Here is a 23,597-nt window from a genome sequence, read left to right as displayed (position 1 = left end):
AATATGATTATAACCTTTTTTTTTCATAGATTGGACTTGGACATTTTATTTATGTTTGTGCATGTGCAATTGAACTTGCAGACCATATTGGATACATTTGATTTAGCTTCTTTCAGAAGTTCTCTATTCTTTGGAATAGAGTTATAAGGTTTCTTAAGTCCATCTTTTACAGTTGTTACATCATTATGATTAACTGTAACTGAAGTATGGCATACTTTGAATTCTGTTGAAGTTGTTTCAAAGTCCAGGTTTTAAAACCAGTGTTATCAAGCCACTCATCTGTGATAAAGCAAAACTTAATTTTAATCTTCAATGAAGAAGCTTTTAAACTTGCTGCAGCTATTTTTCATCATTGGATATTTAGCCTTGCAAGTCCTGAATCATGTATCTCCTTATTACTATAGCATTTTTTAAATCATATGACAGTAATAGTACCTGTTTGTACATACTCTGGAACAATACCAGGCTAGTGTAATGTGTCAGTGTGGGTATTAAACAGGATCTCTGTTTATCATAAAAGCAATTTGTTCTCCCTTTTCTTTCAGGTGGTGTATAAAGTTAAGATAAAGAAACATAAAAGTGGAATGTACAGATAAGATACTAAATAATGTGCCTTTAATAAGATAGTTAAAATCCTTCACTCAGATAATTTAAATAAGCTTTTTTGTATTGAGTATGAGTTTTACATTAAAGTGTATTTTAATGCTTCATAAATGCTACTGGGACACAAGTCAGTAACCACTGTCCCAGTGAAACCTTAGCTGATCAAACTGTAAACAAGTATTCCAAGTCAGGCTTAACTAGTGATTTGTATGGTAGGATATTTACCTCTTTTGACTTGTAATTAGATTTGGATGATTAGTGGAATTTGTTAATTAATTAATCATTTGGCTTATTTGTCAATTACAATCAATTAATTATTAGTTGAAAATTGGATAGCCAGTTTTGATTAGTTGATTATTATTGGAAGCTGTGACACTAATAATTTAAACTAAACAAACTTGAATTAATCAAAAATAATGTGAAATCATACTTAAAATATTTTAATTACTTGTATAATTTGTAAAAAAATTGGAAGTGGTAGTAAACAGATACTGATTTTGATTAGTTATTTAATTTTATGATTTTAATTAATGTTACTTTATGTGACACTTATCTGTACATGCAGTTAATTGGTTAATCAAGTCAATTATTTATCTCTACTTCTAATTAAAATACACCCTAAAATTCTAGTAGTTTTACTACTAGCAACATAACACTGCTTTGATGGTGTCAGTGACTTTTCCACCACTCTTGCAAGACATTTGTTTCAGTCATGCAATTGATTAACTTTCCTTATTCATTGAATGTGGGATTCAAATTATGGTGACTTGTATGCATTACGTGAACTTATGTAATAAAAAGTCAAATGACATATATTTATTTAACTTACCAATTAATCCAAGTCATTCTATAATGCCCCCCAGCTGATACAGCAGTAAGTCTACTGATTTACAATGCTAAAGATTTGTGGTTTGATTCCCCTCAGTGGGTTCAGCAGATAGCCCGATGTGGCTTTGTTGTAAGAAAACACACATTCTATAATATCTGAACACCTTTAATACATCAAGAAGTAATCAAGGGTTTAATGGAGTGGTTCTTAACCTTGTTGGAGGTACTGAATCCCAAAAGTTTCGTACTTGCATTCATTGAACCCTTCGTAATTGGAAAAATAAAATATGATTTTTTCAAATTCAAAACATAATTAATTAGATATTTTATTAGTGCACAAAATGAACCATGCATCAGTTGCACACAATATCACTGTGTTCAAAGAACAAAACCAACAAAACATGAATTTCACACAAAAACAAAAACATAATGAATATTTACTGCAAATCAATGTGACTTTTGCTGTTGCCTTTCAGAAACAAGTTCAGAAATGTGCAGCTTCACTTTGGTAAGTGCCACTCTCATATTTTCACGACAAAGTCTGTTCCTTTTCTTTGTTTTTATGTCTATCATCCTTGAAAAGGCTTGCTAGCAAAGATACGTTGTAACAAACCGTTTGAGTATCTCAAGGGCTTTCTTAGCAATAAGAGGGTATGCTACAATTTGGTGACACCAAAACGTTGAGAGCTTTGTTGTTGTGAAAAGTTGCTGTAGAACCATGCTCAACTGAAGTTCAATGATTTCATCGAGGTATTCATCATTGACATCTGCTGTGGCAACACTAAACGTGAACAGCTGTCTCACCCATGCTGGATATGACTCTCTGGTGGGGAAGTATCCGTCGAGAGACTTTACAAGGTCATCTGAGTGCATGGCAATTGCTTGCTTCAGTTCCCCAGGTACAGAAATGTCTCTGATTTCAGACACATCTTTGATCTTACTTACACAGTCGTCCAGCATGGGAATGTTTGCGAAGTTATCATTCTCTGTTCGTCATTTCCATAATGGTAGCTTTTTTTGAAATACCTTCAGGTTTTCTTCTGTTTAGATGATGTTGACTCCACCACCCTGCATCTGTTGATTGAGATGATTGAGAGCATTGAAGATATCGGCCATGTACGCCAAAATGAGAATGAACTCAGATTTTTTGAAGCAATCTGCATGACAGTGTTGATGCTTTCACAAAAACAGGGCTAATTCCACATGCATGACAAAAACACGATTCAGCACCTTTTCCCAGGATAACCACCGAACTTTAGAATGGTTCACAAGTACCTTGAATTCAGAGCCCATTTCTTTACATAGCTCTTTGAAGATGCAGTGCTTCAGGGCACTATTTTGCACAAAGTTTACACATTCCATATTCCATGAAAGATTGTTGTCTCTGAAGAAGTCATCCACAAGTTTCTTCATGTCAGCTGCCTTAGTTGTTGTTGTAAGAGGCTTACAAAATGAATCTTTTATCTCATCGTTCTTCACATAGTGCATGATAACAAGCTGGCTTAAATTGGAAACGTTGGTGGTCTCGTCAAGTTGAAGGCTGAATTTTGCTGGGCTTGAAATCAGATCTGTAATACATGAGCCAAGATGTCATCTCTCATGTCATCTATTCTGCTTCTGATGGTGTCATTTGAAAGAGGAATTTGGGATAACTTATTTTCAGCAGCTTTTCCCAGCATGATATTCACCATTTTCAGTGCAGCTGGTTTTACGAGTGTTTCACCAATGATGTGTGGTTTGCCCTGCTTTGTGATCAAGTATGCAACTTCGTACGATGCTGTGAGGAACAGTTTGTTGATGGGTACAAAGCCGAGAACAGGCAAAGTAGCCTTTTCATCGAACCTGGCTCTCTTTATCTTGCATTCAGCAAGCATTGTGTTCTTGTATTTCCCATCTCCATGCAGCTTTAGGGAGTGTTCTCTTAGTTTTGCCAGTGCTAGACTAGAATTGCTCAACTTGGCATTGCAAATCATGCATTAAGGATGTTGACTTTCATCATGTTCCGTTATACACGTGAATCCGTATTGTACGTATTCGTCTGACCACTTTCTGTTTTTGCTCAACATAGTTGAGTGATGTGATGTGATCAGCCACAGCCAATGATGGCCAAGTGGAGCTTGATGTCATGAATCATACGAGTGGGGTGAACGGAGTGGACCCACACACAGTGTGTGTGTCTTGACCTCTGCCGAACCCCTGAGACTGACTTGCCGAATCCCTGGGGTTTGATTGAACCCAGGTTAAGAACCACTGGTTTAATGTCATAATCAAACTATTTATTTACTAATTATGCCCCAATCTGTATCATTAATGTAAATAGTACTTAACCCTGAGGCATGCCACTAGTAACAAGTGTTGAGTTTTACTGACTACATAAATGGGAACCTTTTGTTTTCTACAATCAACATGACTAGCCTTTTTTTGTTGCTTCTCTTAGTGGTATTTTATTAGCTCATCATGAGTGGTACCTTGGAAAATCTTGGTACACAGGTCATTGTTCTGATAAGAAGTAACATTAGTATACATTATTCTGTATGTTTACTCAAGTTTAGAATCACGGAAAAAAAATCCTTCTTCTGACCTACAACAATGAAAAATAGAAGCTCATATACATGGTCTTGACTTTTAATTCCCCGGGGAAAATAAAATCTATTTCTGCTTTGTTTTTTTCTGTTTTTTAATCTCATATTCTTTCTACTTGCTACTAGTGGGATTAATATCTACATGATTCAAGTTAATTCCAGTATTTCTTGTAGAATGCTTAGGATTGTGAATACTGCTGCTATCTTTGCTTATAAAAACATTTAAAAACTGTGAAATCTCATAGTCATAAACAAAGCCTTGCTCTCAGCATCCTTTACCTTTTGACAGATGTACTGCCCCAGTCAAACTCCCTGCCTGACACTGTCCTCGGAGCAAATTGCACCAGATGCGACAGCCCGGCACTTAGGACTAGAAATGTGGACCTTTACAGTCCAAAAGCCCAAAATATTTGGCTTACTTTAGCTTTGCTATTAATGCCACTATTATTAAATAGCTGCTTTTTGTAAGTTCTTTTTGGATTTTTAGCTTTCCTATAGTTCCATTAATCTCCTAATCTGTTTTTAAATTTAAACTTGGGCCACTTGTATCTCATTTTCTCCTTTATATCATATGTTAGCCAGTTAGTTGATCTTCTTTGTTATACTCTTTTAGGGCATTTACATCTGAAAACAACTTATTTTAAAATATTTCAAATTTGTTCTATATTAAATTTAGCTCATTATCCTAATTCATTAATGTTAAATCTGATCTCTTAACCTCAAAATTTAGTCTAATAAAAATGGGCAACTGAAGCTCCTTTAATTTTTTTCTGATTTTTTTGTACAAAATATTCAGTCATTTTTTCCCAATTATTTCTTTATGTCTAGTCTTGCAGTAATATTCCTATTATTAATTAAAAGTAAATCAAAAATGGTATTCTCCACCAGACATTCCTGAATTGCTTCAAGAAACATTTCTTCATTATTTGACTTCATATAGTTTCAGTCAATGTGTCTAAAATTAAAATCTCCCAAATTTATCAAATCAGTATTTGTATTAGTAACAATCATAATTTTATTATAGAATTCCTTATTGACATATTGCAAAAAGGGCATTGTAAATTTTACTTTAACACTTGTGTAGAGGTAGACACATATGTAATTGTCATATTAATTTATATTTCATCAGAATTCGTTTTTTGTTAATCTAACATTCTAATTGAAAGTACTACTTAAAAACATATCTTAGAGATCATTAATATTTTTTTTTCCTTTTCTAGGTCCACAATAGAATATAAGTGGTTCCCCATTATCTAGTGCAAGAATAATGGATCCAGCTACGTGGTCAGCATACACACAACATTATTCTAGACTTGGTAGTGCTGTCAGTCCTGCTGCTGCTTCATTTTCCCAACAGGCACAGCTGAATGAGTTAGGATTGTCATCCACATTTTCACGCCAAGATCATGTTGGAGGTTATGGTGCTGGAACAACACCTCATCCTTTTTTCTTAACACCTCATCCAGGGTTAAATCCTCCACAACCTTCTAATCATGTTGATACATCATTCAGTTCTGCCAGTATTTTGCCTCCTGGATATGAACATAATCTTCTTTCTGCTCAGTTTCAATCAGCTGCTGCAAAAAGTCATTTTACAGGACTGCCAACAGGAGCTGGGTTTTTAAAAGCAGCTCACAAAGAACCAGATTTGAGCGACCTTCGAGGAGGGTTTGCACATCGTGGAATGACTCCAAATCACATGAGTGCTGGAGCTAACATGGCAGTAGCCATGACAGGAGCTACTGGACTTGGATCAGGAGCTCTTTTCAATTCACACATGGCAGCTGCTTCTTGGAGACATTCAAATATTGTTAGTTCTGCTGGAAATCCTTTTGGGTCTTTTGCATCAGAAGCAGTTATGCCAAGATCCATTGGAGTGGAAAATAATAATGATAAAATTCAACCTCAAATTAGCAAGTCACCTAGAAGATCAATTGGAGGTCCATTAATTGACCAAGACTTAGCTCAGACATACAAGAATATTTTACCGTCACCTGCTCGACCTCCTTCCTCTTTAGTAGATTCTCAGAATAGCCACTCTTCTTCAATGAACAGACAAATAGATTCCTACTTGAATAATATGGCAGATTTGTATACTTCTAAACCAGATTTTCGTGCTTATTCTTCTAATTCAATGATTCAAGTATCTCATGACTCAATTTCTCAGCCAATTTATTCTAGTTCTGCTTACGCTCCTTTAGATCTTCATATGGAAAAGCAAAATGTATACAACACACAGACAGAACAAAAAATGTCGTGTGCCACAACTGATAAAGAGTCGTTTTTACCAACACCAAGTGTAATAGTGAGCCCTCAGTTTCAACATATTCAGTCTCAGAGACAAAACACTTTAGCCAGTAGTTCTGGTGCTGGTTCAGAAAGTACTACTGCTAATGGGGAAACACTCTTGTCCCAAAATGTTCAAAGTATTCATTCAACACATTCATCAGAACACCAGCTTGGTAGTAGTCCTGAATTTAATCAAGAGCATATTTTTAATTTTGGAAATAACATGCAAGGACATTCACCATTTACATCTTCTGCACCTCCATCATCAAAAAGCCACTGTTCTTCAGGTTCAGCAACACAAGAATATAGCCCACAAAATTTGAACCAGAACACTTCACCAATTATGCAATCAGCATATCCACCTATGAGCACACCAACACAAGCGCCAACACCCGTACACCCTTCTCCTTCAGTGTCTGTTGGGCAAGCTTACGTTCCCAACTCTTTTGTTTCTAGTCAGGAGGATGCCACTGCCATATACTCATCTGTTATTACTCAAGCTGGCACCATAAATTCAAATCAAACCAACTTTTCAACAACTCACAGTGATCCTTCCCCTTCTCCAAAATCTCATTATAATGGGGAACATACAGCAATTTCTCAATCTTCAGTTGAAAGCAATCATCTGGACATTAGTGAACAGGCATTCTTTGATCAGTTGCAAAATCCTATTCATTCTCATAATGTAGAAGACAACTGTGTTCTTGATGTTGTCAGCACTCCTCTTGGTTCAGAGAGTCAAAATTGTGTTAGCACTTCCAGAAATCTAATGGAAGAGGATCTCAATATGGTACAGCAGAATATTAGGGCAGATGATCAAAATTCTTCTCTTTGTTCAATGAATACAGCACTTGGAATGGAAGAAGCAAGATCTCAGTCGACAAATATGCAAATGAATTCCATATTGAATGGACCACAGCCACTTCGTTCACATATGCAGGAATTTACTAATTTAATGTCAGCTGAAGACAGGATGAAAGTTTATGATTTTGATGAAACACCTGAGCCAATTGCTAATCGGTCAAATAATTTTGAAATGACTGGGTTTGAAAGGAAACCTGGTAAAAGAGGAAGACCAAAAGGTAGAAAGAACTTCAAAAAACGTAAAACTAAAAAGAGTCCAGCTTGGGAACTTACTTCAGAAGATTATATACAGCTGAAAGAAGCACAGAAGAATTGGGTTCATACACAAAGGCCTTCAAGTAATTCATTAATACAGAGTGATATTAATGAACACCATTTTTCTCAAACTTCTCATACACAAATGCCAATTTCCAGCCAGAAAAGATCATCTGAACATTTACCTCCATATCATTCAGAAAATCCATCTTCTGGTGTGAGTAAATGGTCATTACAATTTGGTAGTTCTTACCAGCATTCAGATTTAGACATTCCTGTTGCAGCTTTCCAGGATAGTGCAGTACATTTTCCAAAAGATACTTTTCCAGGAATTTCATCATCTTTAAACCCTACCAGTGATCAGCATAACAGTTTTAGTTTCAGTGAACAAGGAGCTCAGTCAGTACCCATGGATGTAACAATGTCTACTTTACAGAGGGAAGCTGATCAAGAAGCACTTCGTGTTTCAATAGATGAACTAGCTTCAGCATTAGAAGCATCAGAACAAAACAATCGTTCAACCATTCCCACTGAAGGGATTGATGATTCTCTCTCAGTTCTTCAACATGGTACAGGACATGCAGGTGGAACAGGAATAAGTGATAATCTTTTTCACTCCAATAGCTTTGATTTAACTTCTCTTGGAAAACCTCCAATTAGCACATCTTGCAATAATTCAGTTCTGCATTCATCATCAGTAGACATCTCATCATTTGGTTATCACAAAGATGCTTTCACCATTGATGAGAGAGATGTGAACTTGGGACTTAAATCATCAAATGGTTTGCCAAGTGACAGTAAAAAGATGTTAAGTCAAAATTCATCAGGTTCACTTTTGTCATCTTTTCATATTAATTCTACCAAAAGAAACAATAATTCAGATTGCCAAGAACTTTGCCAAGATTGGAATTTGGAAACAGGTGAACTTAGCAAGTCATTTGAGAAAAGTGTCAACCAGAGTGAAGCATCTACATCTGAGGCTAGATATCAGCCATGTTCTGTTAATGTAAGTTCCTCTCTTCAAGAATCATCTGTGGCTCAAGATAAAAACAATAAATCCCTTCCAGGTATTACGGATGACTTTGGGTTTCTTGATTTTCCAGTAAAGTCAGATAAAAAATCAGAGTGTGGAAAACCTGGAGCATTTGGTGGTTTCTTTAAAAGTTTCCTTAGTTTTCTCACAGATAAAACAGAAGACATCTCAGCAAACACTTCTTTTGGAAAAAGAGGAATAAGCCGTGGAAGAGTACGTGGTCGGAGGGGAAGAGGGAGAGGACGTTCTTTCCATGGATCTTTCTCATCAAATACTTCAGGAGAACACTTCTGTATGTATGATTCAGTTGGACTATCTGTGTCAAGAAAAAGTGATAAAGATACCTGTGGAAAAGACCGCAGCTTGTCTCCAGTCACAGGAAATCTGACTGGAGATTCTTCTTTGTTCTTTGATAGTTCAGACCTTCAAAAAATGGTTGTTCCCAATCCTGAAGCACCATCATTTTCATCAGATGAGGAAGATAATGCCACCCAAGGTATTGCCAGTTCTGTAGCACAAGCACTTCGTCACCTTTCATGTGAAACGGAAGGCACATCATGTTCGCTAAAAGTTAATGAACATTGTTCTCTATTGGCTTCTAATAATTTAGCTGATAAACCATTACAAGCAGGAAGTTGTGTACAAGCCTGTTTGAAAAAGGGATCTGTAAATTTTAATGAGAAGAAAAGAGGAAAGACTTTGAACTACCATTCAGGCAGTTATCCAGTGCACCTTGGTAGAGATCAGATTTCAAATCCACGTGTACTTGGAAGAAGGTTTCAATTTTTCAATTCATCAGTTAGAAGAAAACGTGGTAGACCCCCTAAACCAAGACCACTTCTTTATAGTAATTTACCAGGTAGAGAAGCTCCTAGGGAAAATAAGTATCAACAGAATTCCGAGAAACCAGTTGTTTACCAACCAGTAGCACTTGAACAGCAAGGTGAGTTAGAAAAATGTTAGTTACTTTGAAATATAACTTCAGGAATGTATATTTACCTGTGAACAACAAAGAGCTATTAATTTGTGCTGCTGCATACTACAAACCTTTAATGAAGTTTTTATTTGCTTTATACATTAATCATCCATTATTAGAAGGGTGCCACGTCTTTCATGTGCAGTAATTTACATGAGCATTAGCATTGGAACAAAGGCTTTTTCTTTCTACAGCATTGCTTTGTTTGGGTGTTTTTTGTTTGTTTTTCTTCATCAAAATTAAAGGAATTTTTTTCTCTTATTATTTTAGATTTTCATTACCATTATTAGTGTAATCTTCCTTTCCTCAATTGATGGATTAAGAAAATGAAAAATAGAAACTTTTAAACATTTTGCTTAGAACTTTGGATTATCTTCAGTTTGATTTCTTGATATCACATTTGTAATTTTGGGACATCGGTATTGCATCTTTCTTTGTGATGAGATTTTGATTATTTCTTATATGTTAGAATCTCAAAGTGATGGAGCTGTCAGTAGTCATCATTTCTCACTTTGGTTTTTGCCTTTTTTTTTTAACTAGAGGGCTCTAACAATTTTCTCATCTTCTACAGGATCATTCTTTCTTTTGTTCATAGTCCTCTTGTTACTGTCTAACATCCACACTATCTGAGGGCCGGGCATCATGGATCTTGGAGGTGACATGTTTTTGGAGTTACCATTTTGGTCTGATGGGGCTTAGCTCTCCTACTTTGTTCATATACTACATTTGCTAAAGACTATTTGGTTACTCATGTATTTTCTCAGGGTTCTTCCTTTGTCCTTTCACTGTTTATTTCATCTGATTAGAATGGCATGTAGCAATTTCTTTATCTCACCTCATATTTTTATTCCTTTGTTTTTATTGTTTCCATGAAGGGATGTTGATGTATATATTTCCTACTTTAACAAACTTTATTTTTTTCTTAGTTGAAGATGGACAGTTTTCTCACTTTATGGTTTCTTCCCAGGATATGAATTACTTGGATTCAGGTCTCAGACACTTTATCTACGTGACACACTTTCTTTGGCCCATTCACAGTAGTCAGCCATTCAGTTCACACCCTCTTCCTTTGAGTTGGCTCTGAGGTTACAATCCTAAATCCTGCTGTTCCAATACTCTATGAATGTTTGACCTCTGCTTGCCCAACCCAGTTAGGTTTTCACTGTTGCAACCTCTCTCTTCCTTCAGAAGTAATATCATTTGAAGTTGTTTGACTTTCCAATTCAGTCTTGACCGTATTATGAAAGAAAAGGGTAACTGCATGAAGAAAACTAGTATAAAAAAAGAGTATAAGAAATAACATTAAAGTATCACAAATTAAAACAAATTAACTGGTATTATATAAGATTAAGAAAGTTGGTCAAACAGGAAATCAGGACATCCAAAAGGATGTATGAAAATATTTGGATGAAAACAAAAATTAACAGTAAGGATTTTTTAAAGTATATTATGGATTAAACAAAATGTTAGGATAGTGATAGGACACTTGAGGGATGATAAAAGGAGGCTTGGCTTATTATGAAATGGCTAGGTAATTAAATTTGCTTTTTATTCAGTTTTTGCTAATGTAGGGTTGAGCGGTATTTCTCATCTTAAGCAACTGTTAGATGAAAACTAAGTTGATCAAGACAGCTGCATACATTCTGAGCTTATTTAAAAAAATTGGGAAGTTTAAAAAATGATAAGGTTCTTGGGTCATAAATCCCTTGAGGGTTTTAAGGAGGTCAAGGATTAGATATGTTGTTGTAAGTCATTGAACAGTGAACAACTACCAACATATTGGAAATTGGCTAATCTCACTCAATCTTTAAAAGAGGTAATAGAAGTTGCCCCAGTAATTATAGGTCTGTTAGTCATAACATCAGTTGTGGGAAAAGTTTTGGAAAGCCTAGTGAAAGATACTTTGGAAAGTCAGTTTACAAAGTTTAGAATTTTATCGTATATTCAGCATGGTTTCACTAAGGGAATACCTTGACTTAAAAATGTTTTGAAAATGTTTCTTCATATGTAGATAAGGGTAAGGGTGTAGATTTGATGTACCTGGATTTTCAGAAAGCATTTGACAAAGTGTCACATAAAAGGCTTATAAAGAAACTTAACTCTTTAGATTTAGGAGATAAATTAACTAATTGGATAAAAGATTGGCTTGATGGAAGAAAGCGAAGGGTTGTTGTAAATGGAGTCTAGTCAAACTGGATTAATGTTGCGAGAGGTGTATCTCATGGCTCAATCTTAGGACCATTGCTCTTTTTGATTTGCATTAATGACACAGATAAAGGAATGGTTAATAAATTATTTAAATATGCTGATATTAACATCTTGTGAAGAGGATGCTGCTGATTCACAAAAGGATTTGTATCATTTAGTGAGTTGGGCAAATAAATGGCATGTGTGTTTTAATTATGATAAATGCATGTGGAATATCACAATTTGAATTATAATTTGGATGTAAATAACCTTAAGGTCATTATGAAGGAAAAGGATCTTGGTGTAATGGTTGATCAATCTCTTAAGGTATTCAGGCAGTGTGCTGTTGAGTGGTAGGACAAGCAGAATTTAAGGTTTTATTCACAGAAATATTATATACAAGTCTAAGGAGGTTATAATTCCATTATGTAAGTCACTGGGTAGACCACATTTGGAGTATTGTTTTCAGCCTTTGGCTCCTTACCTTAAGAAAGACATTGAATTGTTGGAAAGGGTTCAGAAGAGGGTTACTAAAATGATACCTGGGATAGAAGGGTTGCCATATGAGGAGAGATTATGATCCTTAAAATAGTTTTCTCTTGAAAAAAAAAGAGCTAGAGGGAATCTGATTGAAATGTTTAAGATTGTAAAAGAAATTGATAATGTTGATACATCAACATTTTTCATACATAACAGCTGGAATTAAAGAACTAGGGGACACAAGTACAAATTTAGGAAGGTAGAAGCTGTCTTCAGCTAAGACAGTTTTGTTTGAAATAGGGTAATTGGCCTATGGAATGGGTTGCCTTTAGATGTGAAAGCAGTATATTTGAGTAGGTGTAAATGAAAGCTTGATAGATATGTAAATGATACTGGTTGGCTTTAAATGTTTTTAAACATTTATTTATTTAATAGTTTTAGTCTTGCTAAGAGGATGGGAGAGTTGGGATGTACCAACAGACCACTTGCTGTCCCTCAACGTTGTGATGTTCATTAAGTGTCTTTTTTCAATTCGTATAGGGCCATCTGTGTCTACTGCTTTACATATGAGCCATGGAGATTTTGACACTAAGGATTTCATGTCTCATTAATTGTCTGCATGAGTAATTTGTGTCTATTTTTCCTTTTAGTTTCATCCATATCATTTTCTTCATTGGATTCTGTCCATTTACAACATGTAGAGAACCATAATATTTTCTCTTGCTGTTGTGGTTTCTCATGCAATCCCACATAATCCTCGCTATTCCTTCTTCTGAATTCCCCTGGACCTGTCTGATGTCTGAGGACTTGTAATACTCATATTTGTCAGTTTTTCTACTGATGGTGAGTGCAGCATAGGCAGTGTATTATGTAGTTTTATGGTTGATGACAACCAAACCTATAAATAAAAATCTGTTTGGATAGGATGCAGTGCATCCATTTTATCCATTTCCAGAGAAGAGATGTTCTGTATATGCATCTCTAAGATGTTGGCTGCTCAGCAGGCCTGCTCTCATTTTCTGTCTTGTCTATATGTTTTTTTTAATCTTTTCAGATACCTCTTCTGTTTGCTTTTTTCACCCAACAGCAGGAATCTACTCCTCAGGATTACTATTTTTCTATCTCTAGATTTTCTCTTTTGAGCCCACACTATTCAGTTTTGAGAAATTTAGGGCCTGGAGGCAGATTGACTATCTTACGTAGACTGGATTCTTCCCAACAAATGATATCTTCTGGTGTTTTCAGTGGATTTTTTTTTCCCACAGTGAGAGTCCTGTCAGCACTGCCTTTACAAATCTTTTCATCATCTAAGTTTCACTCATTTGGTCTCCAGTCTCAGACTCTACAGCTGTGGCAGAGAAAGCTCTGTTTTTGTAGTGGTTCAGTCTTTTTTTATATCAGATATATTTTACTATTTCCACTTGCAGGACTGGAGTTGTTTTTAATTTTTTGATACATCAAATTATTTAATACAGGGACAGATTAATCTTCTTCCCTGAATACTGCTACTACTTCAAAACTTTAGATGTTTACTCCATTTCACTTCCTTTTCTTCCCTATACTTTTATTTCAACTCCATATAATATATTGTCTCCTTTGTCTTATAGAGGCTGTTAATTGCTAAGTCTTTGTACTGCTCCTTTTCAGGTACTTAAAAATGTCTTCTTGCTATGTGAATTCACCTTCTATAGTTACTTCTCTCTCTTTTTTTATCATTTAGGTTATACACCTTATGCTACCAGTTTTTTTTTCTTTTATGGGCAGTGACACTTTTTTAAAACTTTCTCATGTGTCCTCTCATCAGGTTTTTTTCAGAGATTCTCTTGCCTCAAATCATTAATTTCCTTTCTATGAGATCTTGCAGGCATAATGTGGACAATCCCCAAACACTTTACTGTCACATTACTTAAATCATACTGTAGTTTTATTTAACTTGGGTTTCATCCCCCTCCAGTTGTCATTCTCCATTTTTACTAGGGGTTTTCTGAAGGGGTGAATTTAATTTTACATGTCTCACAACCATCTTGTACAATCTCTGCATGGAGACGATAGAACCCATCAAGTGGCTGGTGTTTCATAGCATGGAATATTCCATTTTGAATGAGAAATAACCAAAAACATTAAGCTCATCTGACCCTGCTCATTACCCATTGTTGAGAAGGAATTTTCTTTAAGAGGTGGCTATGGAAGTAATTTATTTTGTCATCCAGACCATACTTCAGGAAAAGAATGCACCAGTGTGAGCCTGTTTTCACACCTGGCTGGTGTCTGCTGTCTGTATTTGGGGTAACCCCTTGGACTGTTTATCAGTGTGACATTATACAGTCCTTGCATCTCTCTGGCATTTTTCCCCATTTGAACCCCCAACCCCCTTCTTCAAGTGTGGTTATTGCAGAATACTTGTTTTTTTTTAGTCCTGGGCTGCTGGCGAGTTCGTTATGGAGAGTTTCTTTTGGGTTGGTGTAATTAAATTAGTATGAAACGAAGTGGGTGCTCCGATAGATTGGAAGTAGGGCTGAAGGTGTAGTGCAGATGCATGCCATTATGCTGTCTACGAACTAAGTCATTCTTGGTGATTAGGCTAACCAGATGGATCACACATTTTTCTCAGGATGCAGATCAAGGATATTTTCTCTATATGACTGATTAATCTAGTAAGCATCTTATGTAAGTACTTATCCAGTATTACGCAGCCAACTGACCACTTGGGAGAGATAGATAATGGTTATTTGAGCAGCCCTTACATTTTACCCATATATGTGATACTTCAGGACCACAAAGAAGGCTCTTTTAACACTATCTTCTGCTGTATCCCCTTTATTGGCCAAAGGGTATTTCCTGCATGAAAAAGATGTAGTTTCTCATGAAATTGTGTCCCTGTAGGTTACCATTCCCATGGGTTTTCCCTTTCTGACACTTGAGGTTTTAGAAGGGAGATAAGCTTTGTAATTTCCCTATTTTCATCATCTTATCAATATAGTATTCTAGCTCTGAATTCCCACTGTCCCTATCTACTATCTAGCAAAACCACAGCCATGAAGTTAATATTTTTTAAAGATTGTTTCTATGTATTGTATATAAGTAAATTGCATGTTTACTTCAGTTAAAAATATTTTCTTGTGTTATTTGTGATGGGGTAAAATTATTGTCATGGCTAGTGTTAAGTGTGATTATTAACTTGTAACTATGTTTTTTTATTAATAAATGCTAATTTTTTATTAGTTTTATCCCACATATTTAAAATTCCTTTTTCACACTACTATCTATGTAATAAATATAAACAGTTGTCATTCAACATTAGTCTTGTAGCTTAAGCAGTTTTCAAAATTTTTGAATGGTTAAAATATTTTTGTTACACTCAGTTTTGGATTTTCATAAGTCACTTATTCAGTAAGATATTGCATAAGTTTTTAATTATTATACTACTTTCTTGTTTAAAGACAAATTGGTGGAAGTGTAATCTGATTTGAGGTAAATATTAAAATCAGCTTATGCTTTCTCCGTAATTTGTTTGTTTATAGTGTTTTCTCTTTGAAGTATAATATAGCAATCAGTTGGACTTACTATGTAGTGTAAGTCTAGCTAGAAGAAGTGGAAATGTTTAGTTTCTTCACCACATAGTGTAAGAAACAGACATCACTTACAACTAGAATTCAGTAAATGTTTTTAAATTTCAGTGATATTTTTATTGTCAGTAATTTTCACCATAGATGGACATTTTATAAGTTAGATGTGCATTGATTTGAGTATTTTAGAAATTCATTAAAAACATGTTTTTACTTGTTTAATGTAGTGTTGAAACAAAGTCTTGGCAGAAGTATAATATTTCAAGATGTTTATCATAAACGTGATGTTAGTTTAAAACATGTAGACATCAACATGAATGTTAAGTGTAGATACAGCAACAGCTATTCCTATATTTACTTGTTATGTGTATTACTTGTAATGTTTAACAATTACTATTGTAAGTGATACATTGAATTTTTTGTTTAATTTTCTTTAGCTGGAAGCTTGTGTATAGATATTACATGAATTGTTTGTGGAGATTGAAGAGTTATGAGCATAAGATACGCCAGAGAGTTGCGTTTAAATTCTGTACACAACATGACCAAGACACGACAGTAACGTGTAATAATTTTATTACTGAAAATGTTCTTAAAGTCTTTTATTTGAAGAGAACTGTCATTTCACATGTGAAAAGAACTGTCTTTGTGTCGGTCACCATGAGCTTATATTGATCAGTTTAAATGCAGTGCAATTTCTGTAGATTGTCTGATTGTTTATTATTTTAACAATTTATTTTTCAGTTCCTTTGTTTTTGCAAAATTGTATAATTAAAATTTAGCAATAAGTTGTTGTTTCTTTTTCTAAATGTTAATATATTTCTTTTGAATCTCTTTTTCTGTAATGGCTGGGTTTCCAATGACAAAGGATGTTCTATGACCAATCTGCTGTTTTGTCTCTACAGTTATTTTTTCATCATAGGTGAACAAAAATCCAGTAGAACTCCTGAAGTTTTGCCAGTGAAAGGAGGAGATCAGCAAGAAGATTCCGATTCTGACCCTGTGTGGATGCCAGTGTCAAGAGTAAGTTGATCCTAATAGTTAATATCACACTTAGTAAGGAATGTTAATTTTAAATATTGTTTCTTTTAGCTTTTTATGATTTATGTTTCTTTCATGGTGAACTTGTTGAATAAGAGATTACACAGAAGACCAAAAAAACTAAACTCTTTAGCTGGAATTTGTTGAATTATCTATTTGAATAAGAGAGAAAATTTTGATTACAAAAATGTTACCTTGCTAATGAGCTAAGAAAGAGAGAGTACAGGACATAAAATTACCTTTGTACAAGTGCCACCTGGGTACAGTCATCAGAATTTTGAGGTGCTTCAGAAATTTTTACCTGTTGAATTTCATTTCAAGGACATTATAATTGTCCATTTATAAGTTATATATTTTTTCTCTGACTACCTGTGTCCAGAATTACCGCTACACTGTAGCAGGGATAGTAAACAGAAAAGAATTATGTAGCTAATATTTCAGCTTTCAAGTCAATAAATCTTGCTAAGACCTATAATTATCTCTTTTGACTGCCATTAGAGGACATGAGTTGTTTTATTGACACTAATATTAAGTCCAGGCTAAGCCCTAGATATAAGACAAGCTAAAATAATAATTGTCTCCCTCTCTCTGTACACACACACACACACCAGTTTAGTTATTTTGAAGAGTGACATGCGTAAATTGCTGATTGTATGTTAATAAACAAGATATAAATGCTAATTCAATATGTGTGTCTCCACATGACTTTAGAGCTCAAATGTGATGTTAAAAACTAGATAAATTCTTATACATCTTACAAGGTGCTTGAAAAAAAAATTTATGATAAACATTTCAGAAGGAAGATTTGCCAGTTTCTGCTGTTGAGTATTAATACACCAGTGATACATGCATTTTCAGATCCAAGTCCGATTTCAGAAGGTTGTCATAATTGTTTCATAGACTAGGGATAATAAATTGGCATTAGTGCTACAAATTGCATATGGGTTGCTCTTAGCTTATTTATGCATAAACATTGTTCTGTCTATACCAGTTGTATTTGTAATTATTTGTCAAGGAGTATGAATGCAGCCTTAACCCTCTTGCAACAGGTTACTGATCAGAGGCCATGTCATTGTGTTTGTTGACCTGCATTCAAAATTTCATTGAACTACTATTTTATGAATTTATATCAGTAAGTTTGATACCAAACTGTAGATTCTAATTCAAACATTGATATTATACACCAGCTAACTTGTTAATTTAAAAGTAAATATTAAACACACCTAATATCAATTTTTGTGAGTCGTGCTATGTTGAATACAGCACTGGTTAAAAATTAGATGTTTCTGATGTCAAAATAGTAAGTCTAGTTTTGTATGGATTAGGAACTCAAACTATGAATATTGGCTGACTAGAATATAAAATAAGAACCTCGTATCTTTTTATTTTGCTGAAATATTGCTTATATACTCAATCAAATGTTGTTGCCCTGTTCACCTCTTTCCATTTTTGGAAACTCTCCATCATATACAGTTACTTCAATATATGATGTAAATAATCATACACCAGCTTATAATGTCCCCCAGTGGTTTTCTTAGCCATTTTAATCTGTTAAAAGGCTATATTCTTCTTTCAAACCAAGATTTCAAGGAGGTAGATAGTCCTTTGGTTTGCTTGAAATTTCATTTATTTTTAGATCTAAGTACAGCTTATTTACTAAGCTTGATAAATTATAGTGGCATTTTCTGTTTTTTTTTAGTTATTTAACTATACATATAAAACCTCAAAAAAAAGGTTTTATATCTTACATGTTAAAAATTTGAAAAGGCTTAGCAAACTACATCTAACAGCAACTGAGCTCAGAGGTCATAGTGAGAAGAGATAATTGTTTACTTTACTTCTTAATTTACTGTTCTATATTTTAAGAAAAATAAGTATAACTTGTTTCTAAATAGTAGTAATCTATACACATATATAATGTATAATAATTGAAATGTGGCTATATTTCAAAATACTAGTCCACTAAAACAGTTAAGACAGGGTCACGTCATTAAGGCTAAAGGTCAGTTTTATGTTTTTGAAAATAACATGAATGCACTTGTGTTGTTAGTGAAAGTTCTGTAATATTTTCTAGGTACGACTGGAAGATCAATGTAATAAAAATGTATATAAATATATAACATTATGAAGTTATTTAAATTAAACATTTGATTTTCAGTGGTTACAAGGTTGGTCAAATTGACAAACCCCACAGTTAGGATAGAGAAATTAACAGACAAATTAAGTCTCACTGAAAATAAGTTTGCAATGTGCTTAGGAGATTTTAGAGATTACATAAATAATATTTGAAATTTTGAGGACAAAGAATATTAATATTTTCACAAACAAATTTTTATTAAAATACTTCAATAAAAAAAATTTTTTTAGAAAAACTTTCTGCCTCTACTAAAAGTCTACAAAATTTTGTGAAGATACACATACTACATCAAAAGTTATAGTATATTTACTTAATGTGTTTACGAACTTGTGTATATTATACTGAGCCTGACATGAAAGGGTCACTAGATTACTTGAAGATTACAGCTAGGTTAATGTCTAAAGGTATTGTAAGGGTTCTGGACAGTGAAAATGTTTTTAAATGTTTAAACATTATCAATTGAGAAAGAAATAGTGAGAAAGTACTTTTATTATTTTGTGGTATTAATAATTATATGTAATGTTTGTTTTTCTGTATCTGAGCTGGTTAAGAAAATTTGGGAATTTCAAAGAACAGTAAAGCTTCTGGGCCAGATAATATTTCTTCAAAGGTTTTAAAGGAGATTAAATATTGTATATATGCATCACATGCCTTTTTTTTTTTTTTGCCAGCCCTTGAACAGTTAGCAGGTACCAGAGGATTGGAAGTGAGCTAATGTAACCCCTCTTTTCAAGGGAGCTGATAAAAAAAATTGTCCTAGTAATTATAAACCCATTAGTTTTACATCAGTTGTGAGAAAAGTTTTGGAAAGTTTGATAAAAGATATCTTACAAAGCTATTTAACAATATCTAGAATGTTATTAGATAGTCAACATGGTTTCACTAAGGGAAAATCTTACCTTATAAATCTCTGAAAAGTTTATAGCTTATGTAGATGAGGTGTAATAGTGTAAGTTTGTAACATGTATTCAAAGAAAGTTTGCAAAGAGAGGGGGATCACAAACTGAGAAATAGCTATTCTTGTGAGTGAAAGGAAGTACCTATTAGAAATGTATTTTTGTGCATACTGTAAAACATTAAGTAAATGAACAAAGAAATGTGTTTTTTAAACTTATTCCATACGAATGAAAGAAACGTACGTGTAGAATGTTCGCATGGAGTTGTTTATCACAAACATTAGTCATTAGTGCAAATGCATATATTGCAAACTGATACTTTTACTATTTATATCATTGGTTACGGGTTTACTTTGTAGAAAAGACTTTAATAGATGACAGTCACATTTACACTGGTTGGGTTACAACTGATTTCAAGAGTCATGACAATGCCTGAAATTTTGAATTTATCAGCTTATGTATCCTAAAGTGTTTTCAGTGATAATTCTATTAGAGTAATGAGATTGCACTTTCAACCTGTGAAAATGTTTATTACAGTTTATTGTTCAGAATCAATTCAATAAACATCTCAGGTGTTTGAATATTGGTCATCTTTTTGGACTGTTTGGAATTTAGCAGAAAACCATACAGGCATACAAAGGTATTTGTACACATAATTATAAAATCTTATTTCTCTTCCATTACACTTTGTACACACAATTATAAAATCTTATTTTTCTTCCATCACACTTTGTACACACAATTATAAAATCTTGTTTCTCTTCCATCACACTTTGTACACATAATTATAAAATCTTATTTCTCTTCCATCACACTTTGTACACACAATTATAAAATCTTATTTCTCTTCCATCACACTTTGTACACATAATTATAAAATCGTATTTCTCTTCCATCACACTTTGTACACACAATTATAAAATCTTATTTCTCTTCCATCACACTTTGTACACATAATTATAAAATCTTATTTCTCTTCCATCACACTTATTTATCAACCAGTAAATTATCTTTATTTACAAATTCCTAAATTTTAGTTACTGTGATTAAACACTGTAGAATAAATAAAAAAAATACTTTGAAAAACAAAGATTTTGAGTGTCTACAGTGTTATAAAAAATACCAAATTTAATAAGATTTTGAAAACTAAAGTCATGATGTGCGCTTTAACCTGTCTGCAGTAAAAGGTTAATTGTCTGCCTTATCAAGGGCCCATATAGAGAACAAGACTGAAAACTGCCTTTAATCGTGAATATTAAGGTGCCTGATTTTCATGATGATGAGAAACCTGCTTGAAGTAAAAATGTACTCTCACAATGGCTGGTATTGATATTAAAACTTTAATTAAAATATAGTACAGAACAACAATGGGCTACAGATAGTAGAAAAAAGAAAGAAACTGAAAGGGTCTGCCATTGATGGCATGGTATCCATTTATCAAGAAATATTGAAGCATCATAGAAAATGATTTCGTCTGGGATACGAAAGCTATCTATTTTTAGTATTTCTTAAATATTATCATTTTAGCCTTTGTGTATTTATTCAATTTTGTAATTATGATTCCTCTGTACTTCTCCAGTAGCTTCATAATCTTGTCTTTGATAGATTTATTTTTGTTTTTAATTCTTCTTTAAATATTACATTGCCTTCTTTTAATTATGTGTTCATGGGCTTGGTCATTTTAACCAGCTTTGTAACCATGAAACTATATATATTACAGTTCTGAATATACTAAGTGTATTTTACAAAATTTGACAAATTATAAATAAACTTGTTTATTTTAGACAAACATTGTTTTATTAAAGTATTTTTATTAAAAATTTGTATACCTGCATAGCATGTGATAGGGGTGAAACGATTAGTGCATCATATATCATGGTATATTTTGCTATGGTATGAGTTATGATTCAATATCATAATATTCTGATTCGATACAAAAGGCTTGTATATAAATTATGCTTTGAATTTCAATAACATTCATAGCAGACCAAAACCTAAATGTAGGTGCAATCATGTTATTTTTCCTGACTTTGCATGCTGTTAATGGAATTTTCATCACCTTACTTTCAAACAAGATTCAAAATGGTAATCAACTATGTAGATGAAACTACTTTAAAATTGGTGATGAATTTGAACTATAATTGAAGATTAAGTTGGCAGTGTGGAAGCAGATTGGTTTTTCCTGTGAAACATTATATTCAAGGTAGAAGGATTTTTAATAAATCCATTGTGACACTCGTGTTATGCTGGTTGGTAGCACAAAAAAGATGGCTAAAACATTCAATAGAAACACTGTATTGAAAGAGGAATTATGAAACCAAAGATTTTCCTTACATGAAATATTAATAGGTGCCATGAAAAGGAAAGAAAAAGCAAGTTAAATTCATTTATTTGCTGCTTTCACATCCATACTGAGTGAAAAGTGATTTTTATGCTAAGAATAAAAAAAACAAAACAACTCATCATAGGGTTTTCATGTTTCACTTTTATAATCTCTAAAACTTCCTAAATGAATATCAGTTCCATTTTCTGTAGAACTTTACATTTTATCTCTTCTTTTTTTCTATCATAATACCAGCTGTATCAAAATTGTTGGTTACATGAAATTAAAAATTGCATTTTAATAGAAGTATTGCAGACAGTTGTAGCAGACAGTTACTACTCTTTGTTCTAACACTTGCACCTTCTTTTTATATTCACTTTGTTTTATTCTTTACAGTGCTAGTAGACCATTTCTCACAATGGGATAATTTATTGTAAACAGAGGGATTGGATAACATTATGTAACCTCAAGATATGAGTATACTAAACTAAGTGCATTAATGTGAAAAAATATTTTGATATAAAGGTTTGTATTAAAACTTAATAAAGTTTTAATCTGGCCTCACTAAATTAAGTAATCAATAAACGGTGCTAACTTACCGAGTAACTGAACTACTGAATAGATACAACTGTCACTAGTAACACTGAATAACTTTTTAACAGTGAACAGACTATAGTCATTGCTCACTAATTCACTGCAGATCTGATTGACTGAACTAATTTACTCATTACAGATTACTCAAAATTATATTGTATTCTTTTTTCTACATATTAGATGAACTTTATAGGGTTTAATGTCATTCTTAAGACAAGCTCCTTGTAGTATCTAAATAAAAATCATTGAAAATATAGCTTGCAGCATACCACCTCCTTTTATTCTTGCCAGAAATATCGTTGCGTTAGGTAATAAGACAACTGGTGTGGTGACATTTATACCAATTGGGCATATTCTCTCTAAATATTGTTACGTGCGTAAAATGATTCTTAGGAGCATTTGACACTTCTCACAAGTTAGTGGTGTGCCAAGTGATGTTTCCAATTATCAGTAGAAGAAAAAATTGGAAAAATATCTAAAAGGTGGTTACTTATAAAAAGCATTTTTATACTGCGTTTAGAATCGTCCTCGTAATACTTCAAGAGCTGATGTACATTTGATTAGTGAAACAACATAAATATGGTATTGTAAACATTTCTTCCTCTTCCTGAAGATTAAATACCTTTTCCTACTTAAGAAATGACCTTTAAGTGCTGTTGTGGATGATTTCATTTACTTTTATCATATAAAGCTCAAATTTTAATTTTAAAAAATACAGTAATTAATGTTGGAATTGATTATATTAAGCAAACTTTTGGGACTTAAGAAAATAGCTATTTAAAAATATTTGCAAATAGTGTGTAGTTTTTTTTGTAGAAGAAAAAAAATTAAGTAGATAAATGAGAACAAATTTTGTTTGAACTTTCCTAAACCAACATTTTAATATATTAAACTGTAAAAAGATAAAACTCTTTTGCAAAACATTCAATGTTTTTATTGAGTTTCT

General features: G+C 33.3%; 1 protein-coding gene across 7 annotated transcripts in view; it reads left to right on the top strand.

The window, feature by feature from the left end:
- The window catches only part of LOC143228956 (uncharacterized), a 51,047-nt gene that overhangs the window by 4,145 nt on the left and 23,305 nt on the right, over nt 1–23,597 (top strand). For all 7 annotated transcript variants that reach the window (XR_013015576.1, XM_076460472.1, XM_076460473.1 and 4 more), the window contains 2 exons: nt 5,234–9,397; nt 16,583–16,683. Coding sequence is in view for 6 of the 7 variants with exons in the window: in XM_076460472.1 (XP_076316587.1) it covers nt 5,281–9,397; nt 16,583–16,683 (4,218 nt within the window). In the remaining variant the exon portion in view is untranslated. The remainder of the gene's footprint in view (nt 1–5,233; nt 9,398–16,582; nt 16,684–23,597) is intronic.

The sequence above is a fragment of the Tachypleus tridentatus genome, chromosome 10, assembly GCF_004210375.1.
Source record: "Tachypleus tridentatus isolate NWPU-2018 chromosome 10, ASM421037v1, whole genome shotgun sequence".
Lineage (NCBI taxonomy): Eukaryota > Metazoa > Arthropoda > Merostomata > Xiphosura > Limulidae > Tachypleus > Tachypleus tridentatus.
The sequence above is the reverse complement of the archived record's forward strand: the minus strand, read 5'-3'. Positions and strand labels throughout refer to the sequence as shown.